Source organism: Asparagus officinalis, chromosome 7 (assembly GCF_001876935.1).
Source record: "Asparagus officinalis chromosome 7, Aspof.V1, whole genome shotgun sequence".
Taxonomy (NCBI): domain Eukaryota; kingdom Viridiplantae; phylum Streptophyta; class Magnoliopsida; order Asparagales; family Asparagaceae; genus Asparagus; species Asparagus officinalis.
Window position 1 is genome coordinate 61,421,238 of NC_033800.1, and position 8,730 is coordinate 61,429,967.

The 8,730-nt window shown below is 38.9% G+C and overlaps 1 protein-coding gene across 1 annotated transcript in view; it reads left to right on the forward strand.

Moving 5' to 3' along the window:
- Positions 2,140-8,730, forward strand: part of LOC109848319 (peroxisomal adenine nucleotide carrier 1-like) — an 8,507-nt gene continuing 1,916 nt past the window's right edge. Inside the window, exons 1-3 of the mRNA XM_020417762.1 lie at positions 2,140-2,589; positions 4,673-4,904; positions 4,986-5,132. Coding sequence (XP_020273351.1) covers positions 2,435-2,589; positions 4,673-4,904; positions 4,986-5,132 — 534 coding nt within the window. The 5' untranslated portion in view covers positions 2,140-2,434. The remainder of the gene's footprint in view (positions 2,590-4,672; positions 4,905-4,985; positions 5,133-8,730) is intronic.

The window sequence follows — 8,730 nt, forward strand, 5'->3', positions numbered from 1 at the left end:
TGGTATAAATTAGAACAAACTTGGTTAAAATTTTAGAACTAACTTGTTATAAAATAGAACTAACTTGGTATAAATGAGATATAACATGGTATAAATTAGGTTTATAACGTGGTTTAAATTAGAACTAACATAAATTAGATATAACGTGGTATAAATTAGATATAACGTGTAATAAAATAGAACTAACAAGCCATCACACGCTACAGACTTGAACTAACACTGTGCAGAATAGAACTAACACTGTGCAGATTAGAACTAACACTCTACAGAATAGAACTAACACTGTGCAGATTAGAACTAACACTCTACAGAATAGAACTAACACTGTGCAGATTAGAACTAACACTCTACAGAATAGAACTAACACTGTGCAGATTAGAACTAACACTCTACAGAATAGAACTAATACTGTGCAGATTAGAACTAACACTCTACAGAATAGAACTAACACTGTGCAGATTAGAACTAACACTCTACAGAATAGAACTAACACTGTGCAGATTAGAACTAACACTCTACAGAACAGAACTAACACTGTGCAGAATAGAACTAACACTCTACAGATTAGAACTAACACTTTACAGAACAGAAATAACTTGGTATAAATTAGAACTAACTTGGTATAAATTAGAACTAACTTGGTATAAATTAGAACTAACGTGGTATAAATTAGAACTAACGTGGTTAAAATTAGAACTAACACTCTACAGAATAGAACTAACACTGTGCAGATTAGAACTAACACTCTACAGAATAGAACTAACACTGTGCAGATTAGAACTAACACTCTACAGAATAGAACTAACACTGTGCAGATTAGAACTAACACTCTACAGAATAGAACTAACGTGGTATAAAATAGAACTAACACTGGACCCAGATGAAGTCCCCGGCGACGTCCACCGTGGCTTTGAATATTGAGTTGTGGGGGTGCCGAGCGATACAATTGTGTTATAGGTGCCGATGTCGCCGAGGGAAGCGGGCGGTGGCCTGTTGGCAGCTGCACGAGGACTCAAGAAGAGGAGAACGGCGGCGGCCGTGACGATGAAGATAGAGAGACGAATAATTAGCCATGAGTAATTTGAAAGAGGAGTTGGTCAAAAGAGAGCTAATTAATTGCAAGAGAGAATTATATACGAGGATCAGTTGTTTGTTTGTTTGTGATGTAGGAGATGGATATTGATGTGAGAAATTAAAACACAGAGGTTGATGGCCTTTATATAAGATGAGCTAGAGATAATTAATGCATGCAGAAGTTGGATTATGCTTCTATTTTGATCACGTAATCAGCTGCATGGCTTAATTACATAAGCTCGGCATTATGTAATTTGAGTTACGTGAGCATGGATTAGGAGTATAATATGTTCATGTAATGCAAGGATAACGTAATCTCAATCCGATCCATGGAAAAGGAAACTTTTGAGTGTGTACGTTATTAATGTTAGTTCTAATAGGGTTCAAAAGTGGCAGGCGCAACGACGAACTCCGGCGTAGTCGAGGGCGAGACGGGGAGCGACGGCGAGCTACCGCGACGAGGTCGGGCGGAGGAGAGGAGGGGAGGCGGCGGCGAACTCGGGGGAGGCTTGGGAGCCTGGGCGGAGGTGGCGACGGCGAGGAGGGCGAGAGCCAGAGCGACGAGCTTGAGAAAGCCATTGTTTTTAAAGAGAGGGGGGAGAGAGAAGAGAGAGAGAGAGTGAGAGAGAGAGAGAGAGAGAACTGGGTTTGAAGGATTGAGGAGAGAGGATAAGGTTATTTTGGGGATTTTAGCTTAGTTGGCATGTAACAATTGTTAAAAAGGGACTGCAGCACAAAAAGTCACACTTCAAGGGGCTGAACCACATGGGGGAAACTAGGAGGGGCTGCAGCACATGGAGTTTCTGTTTTTGGGGCCTGGACACATTTTTCCCAAAAAAAAGAGAAGATTCATTGTCTCATGTTTTGTTCTAGAAACACGAGAGAGACAAGTGGCAGTCCAAGTTGCGTCCTATGAACTTTTACAAGAAGCCCAACAATCTCACGTGAAGAAAACACCCACACCCTCCCCGGGCGCGTCAAATGAATACGTCGTATGATCGTATCCAGTCAGCCTAAAAAGTAGAAGGAGAGACGGCCCATTTACGCTTCCCAGAGCTCTCAACGAACTAAATAAAAAGACCCCAAATTCTTCACTCTCGCTTCCCTCAATTATTTGTCGTCAGTATATATCAACTTCGACGCTCTCTCTCTCTCTTCCCCTCTCTCCCTAGCTTGGATCCCGATCTCTCTGGGATCGAGACGAGCAGCTCCTCCCCTGCGATCTCAATCAATTAAGGTTTTCAGACGAAATCGAGTAAGAATTCGTCCCTTCTGTTTGTTTTCAGAAGTTGGATTTGGTTTGGAACGGAGTCAACAGGGTCGGTGGAATCGGGAAGAGAAGCTAGGGCGAGGTGAAAAGATGGGGGATTCGAGCTTGGTGAATCTGGAATCCTTGGCGGAGGCGGCTTCGGGGGCCGCGGGGGCCCTCGTCAGCACCACCGTGCTGTATCCGCTCGACACCTGTAAAACCAAGTACCAGGCCGAAGTCAGATCCAGCGATCGCCAAAAATACAGGTCCCGCTTCTTCGATCCCCGCGTTTTTTAATCCCTTGCATGGCCCAGGCTTGTTTCTTGAAGTACTGCTGTTGTTCGATACGACCCGATTCCGGCGTCTCTGACCTCTTTATAATACAGGAATTTGGGCGATCCTCCAAAAATTTTGAGATTCTTTACTGCACGTACGCGTTTGCAAAAAAAAAAAAATTTTTTTGGGGGGAAAACAGTTAGATGCGTGATATTATTGAGGTTCCAAGGAATCGAGGCCTGTATGGTATAGAGGTTCTTCTAGATCAAGTGTTTTTTACATGGCTGGGTTGCATGATTAAGACGTCATGGGTCGTTGCTGGTTGACTCTGAGAATTTTCGGAGTTTTTCTTTTTCTTTTCTTATAGAAATGCTAGGGAAGATGAAACTAGAGGAAAATGAGAGGCGCTTGACATGAGGCAGCAGGGCATCGATGCGATTCCAGAGCTGAACGGGAGCAAGTTCAGACTAGCCTTGCTGATGGGATATTTAAATCGACCCATTCTGGCTTGATCGAGTTGGTACTGGAGGTGTAACACGGGAAAACCATCTTCTTTGGGCATTCGTGACGCGCAAATTTTCCTATTAGAAAAGGATATAATTTAGGATGAGTGAGAGGGAATAGAATCAACGTGCTCCTCGAACCTTCTTGTTTCTTTCTCAAAGCATCTGTGCTCCTCAAGCCTTCTTGATTCTTTCTCGAAGGATCTTGAGTGCCCCGACTTACGTGCATGGCAAGGTTTTAAGGTTTTTCCCTCGGGCAGCAGCAAAATTTTTCTATGTTGTGTAAGCTTTCGTCTGCACTAGGAAAGTGTGCTTCTACACATTACTTACGTCTTGGCTGCTGGTTACGCCTGATGCCTTGTTTGACTAGAAGAGTTAAGATGTAGTAATTTTAGAAGTGGAGTATGATGGAATCTTATATCTCATCATAGTAAGACTAATTCCATCAAAGAGATAAAATTACAAATAACAGATATCTCTGAAAGATAGATATAGTTCCCATGATATTTCAAACAAAATACGAACAGAGGACTTTAGTTTCTAATCTTTCAGTTTTTATATAGTTGGGCGGAGTTCGTCTTCACTCTAGGTTAAGTCTTGTTAGTGGTCTTAAGTAGTTATTATGATCTCAGGGCCTCAAATGGTTTCACATATAGTGCGACCCTTTGTATAGCCCGTGTGTTTCTCTGATCTTTCAACTTGTAAACTAATCTCCAGTCTATAGTACAAAGTTCTACCGCATCAGAAAATTTTTACTCTTTCAATTTAAGCCTTGTAATGGTCACCATGGTGTTTTGACGTGCACTTCAAAGTCACATCCCATTTTTTATCGAACAAGAATCTTCTCCTGTCCTACAAATAACTATAGTGGGAAGATAGATACTTGGATGTGCCCCTTGTGGTTATTGCATTGTTTTTCCTGCCACAAGAAAGAAAAAATGGATATAGTTTATCTGGTGAGTGATTTACTCCTTCCAATAAAAAAATAAAGTGATGAAATTGTGGATTCATCTAGTTAGATTATGGTGTTTTTTTCCCCAGACGTCATTCCCCCAGCTTGCAATGTGAATCCTTGATAATGCTTGTGCAAAAGAATTCATCCTTTCCTATAAACATAATCTCAAGGTGCTTTGCTGCTTCATTAGAAGCTCAAATCCGCTCGTAATGGAGAGCACAAAGTACCTAGTCTGTCCTAGATACGTCATGCCAGCAATTAAGGCACAGGCTGTACTAGCCAACATACATCATGGTTTGTCCAATTGCAAAATATATGTTGATCACGACAGATTCTTGTTCTCTTTGATATAGCTATCTACTTCACTGAAGTAATTATACCTCATTTATTAGAGATGCGAATGTATCATCTATTCCAGAATGTTTATTATTTATTCCAGACAGATGATTTGCATGTAATAATTCACTGATCCTTATCCTTTTTTTAGTAATTATACCTCATTTATTAGATATGCGAATGTATCATCTATTCCAGAATGTTTATAATTTATTCCAGACAGATGATTTGCATGTAATAATTCACTGATCCTTTTCCTTTTCCCCCCCTTTTCTTCAGGAATATTTCAGATGTGCTGTGGGAAGCAATTTCTACTCGTCAAGTTCTTTCACTCTACCAGGGGCTTGGAACAAAAAATTTGCAATCATTCATATCACAATTTATTTACTTCTATGGTTATAGCTATTTCAAAAGGCTGTACCTGAAAAAGAGTGGAGTCAAATCGATCGGAACAAAAGCAAACTTGGTCCTTGCTGCTGCTGCTGGTGCTTGCACTTCTATCATCATACAGGTGGGTAAAATTTCCACATTATGTAACTTAGTCGGAATTTTATAGCGTTTTAAAGTTCCTGATTTCTGTCTATACACATAGCCATTGGATACTGCATCATCCAGGATGCAAACAAGTGCCTTTGGGAAATCCAAGGGGTTATGGGAAACTCTTTCAGAGGGTTCATGGACTGAGGCATTTGATGGGCTAGGCATCTCTCTTCTCTTAACTTCGAATCCCGCTATTCAGGTACTATTTCATAGTTGTTATTTCTCTTATCATCACGTATACCATCTTTCAAATTATATGATTAGCCCATTGCTTAATTTTGCACAGTGTTCAGGGCAACCTATTTCTTACTTGAAGAAGTCTTTCTGTATGGATGATAATTTGTCTTCTTGGATTTGTTTGACACATTAGAAGTTATCTTCTAGACTGATAATCCACTAGCAGTAATGAATCATTTGGATGTTTCACTTTTAGAACGAGTACATGTATGTCTTGTCTGGGGTAAGGTATCAACAAATATTTCTCCATTTTTCATTCGCTGATCGCAGGCACTGAATTAACGTGCGTTAGCCGTGTCTACTTTCTTTTATAATCATGTGCAAATCTGGGTTGCATACAAGTTAAGGCAGTATGTTTTAACACCTTGGCCAGCTTGTACACCCTCCATGCTTCATACTTTCTATTTTTTATATTTGAAAACCTCCAACTGAATATTAACCATCAAAATCAAATTCATAATTTGGTTTTCAACATGTTAGCATTATCTGATAGTTGCCACTTTCTTTTAGTGATTAATATTTCCATGGCATTACTGTGTTATTTTTGACGACACAATCCTGTCATAGACTCAAGGGTCGGTCTAAACTTTAACCTATTCAAGTTTTTGGTAATGGATAATTCGGAAAACTGGTATGTTTCTTGCTGCTGGGCATTCCTACAATGTCAGGGATGATTGATCTTTGCAGATTTAATATACGTCTGACTTCTTGGTTTTTATTGTCAAACTAAAACATATTGCTCAATTGTCACAGCAATTTGGTACTATTTAGTGGCAGATGTTATGGAATAAGACAATTTAAGTGCGGGCATTGCACAGAGCTGTTTCTCATGTTCTTCTGCTCATAATGATTCCACTTTCCGATGTAGCTTTCATGTCGCAGATAACCAAATAAAATACCTCCCGTAGATTTTTCCTGACATTTTAATACCGTATAGAAAAGGAACAATTTTTCACTTCAGCCCCATTCCAATTTTTTATTATTGAAATCGACCCCTTTTTTTATTACCAAAACCGACCCGATTTCGTGATTAGCAGCTTAATCACCTTCCTAATTAGTCAGGGTTGTCAACCCCGACTATTTAGGACATTAATTTTTAGGGTTTAAGGCTTCTAATTAGGGTTTAACACTTTTCTAAATAGTCGGGGTTGGCAACCCCGACTAATTAGGAAGGTGATTAAGCTGCTAATCAAGAAATCGGGTCGGTTTTGGTAAATAAAAAAAAGGGTCGATTTCAATAATAAAAAAAATAAATGGGGCTGAAGTGAAAAATTGTTCTATAGAAAAGTATAAGGATAAAAGTAATCCTATATCTTCCATGCTAAGTTTTGGAAAAGAGATAAGCTTCATGTGTCCTAAGCCAGATAGGGTCCTTGTATTTCATTTCTTCTCTTTAAGCATAGACAGAAGCAATAGCTGGTTTCCCTATTGCTACACCCAAACTTTTAGCAGTTCATAGACTAAGTTGGTATCATATCTTAATAGTTATAAATGTCCTCCTATGCCATAAGTGGATTTGTCCACTTCCAAATGGTATCTTCTAGATCACCACTTTTATATCTTTCTTGATCTCGCCTACAACGTTCGTGGCACAACCCATAAAGCTAAATAATTTATATTTTATGAATTAGGGTCCCTTTTAATTATGTGAAACTACTCTTTCTTCTTCTTCTTCTCCTCCATAGTCTTCGTTTTCAACATGTCCGGTGTAAGAGGAAATATGGGAGGACAATATCTTATACCTGTAGGTAAATGGGCAGCATACTTCTGAGTAATTCAGTTGCATATCTATATATAAGCTGTACCTGGTTTCCTGTTGCTGTATCCAATATTTCCACAGCTTATAGACCAAGTTGGTGTTATATCACAGGAATTAAGTTTTCTTACACTCAAAATCGGGTATGACCTTGTGAGTTGTGTCACTTCCAAATGGTATCATTCAGTTAACAACTTTCACGTCTTTCTTGGTCTCCCCTATGACATGCATGACACCATTATAAAGCTATAACTTCTCTTGTATGAACTAGGATGCTTTGAAAGTCATGTGACATTACCTATGATGCATGGGTACTTTGGAGCTGTGCCCATGTCGTACCCGTACTCAACACCGAAACTTCGGTGAATAGGGGTGGAGCCATGTATGGGCCAAATGGGCCTTGGTCCCCCCTTGAAAGATAAAAGAAGCCTAAGTAGGTATACTGGCAACTAGCAAGCTATGAAAGTAATACTGCCCTACTTCTTGCTTACCTACTCGCGTAGTCTGTCTACCTTCCTTGTTTTAGCTCTGTGTCATAGCTCACTACAATGGAAAGCTAAGCCTACAAAAGCACATAGCTAAATGATACAAAACGACTAGATGGAAGGAAGCAGATGAGCGAGGAAGTACTGAAAATAGCTGAGAGCCTATTCTATGTGCTAAAATGTGTTCACCGTTCATGAAATTGCTAGTGTATTGAACATCTTAAACTCAATTTTCCTAATAAAGAGGAAAAACATGATACTACAGCTATTAGTCCTTGACAAGAGCTGTAGTGTCCAATCATTTTGTTTTTTAACACCTCTCACATCATGCACATTTGCAAAAGTACCCCCAAGTCTCAATAGTTTCAAAACTACCCGTAAATCATCAACTTTGGGGAGGGAAAAATACCCCTAAATCAACAACTCATTAACATTGTTGTATGAGTAAATATTTGAGTTTTTTTAGTATTTTTTGTTTTGCAATTGCATATTAGCATATCAAAGTTAATGATTTTGTTGATTTAGGGGTATTTTCTTCAAAGTTAATGATATGGGGATGGTTTTGCGAATCCTGATTGCTGAGGGTTAGTTTTGCAATTATGCATGATTGGAAGGGTCTTATAAAAAACCAAAAATAAAAAGAATCATCAAGTAATTGGTTAATAGTGATTTTATAAATCATAGAGGTAAAATTCAAGACCACTCAAACTTTCTCAAGACTCCTCTTTTCCTGTCTCGAGTTGTGAATAGATCGCGAACAAATCGTAAGTAATTTATGTTTTTCACGAGTGTTCTCTCTATTATCATCCATAAAGATCTAATCAGATCTCAACCTTCTCATCCACCTACATTCTCTCATCCCCCAACTCTCATCTTTAACCAGATCTCATTCTGGTTTGCGCTCTGCTTTTTTCCCCCTCTTTTGGTTTGGACTCTCCTTGCTAAAATTCCTGGCTCCGCCACTGTCAGTGGACACTCCGTGGGATGTTTGCATTCGCTTATTCAAGCGTGTATAGTGTACTCAATTATATAATAAATGTATTAAGTTAAAACACTTGTCATATACTTCTTGGACGTATTGTACACCTCACATGCGATTCTTGAAACTCCTTGAACACAAGTTGGGTTCGTTTCAGCTCATACTCAGTTTAAAACTATGATTATAAAGTGTCTTTCGGATATCAAGTAAAAGGCGAGCAATTTCGTAATATATAGATCTATATTAAAAAAGAAACATACAAATGTTATATGAATTTATTTTGTAGCATGTGGAATGAAATAATTGATCTCATGTAAAGTTTTATTATACATGCACTTAT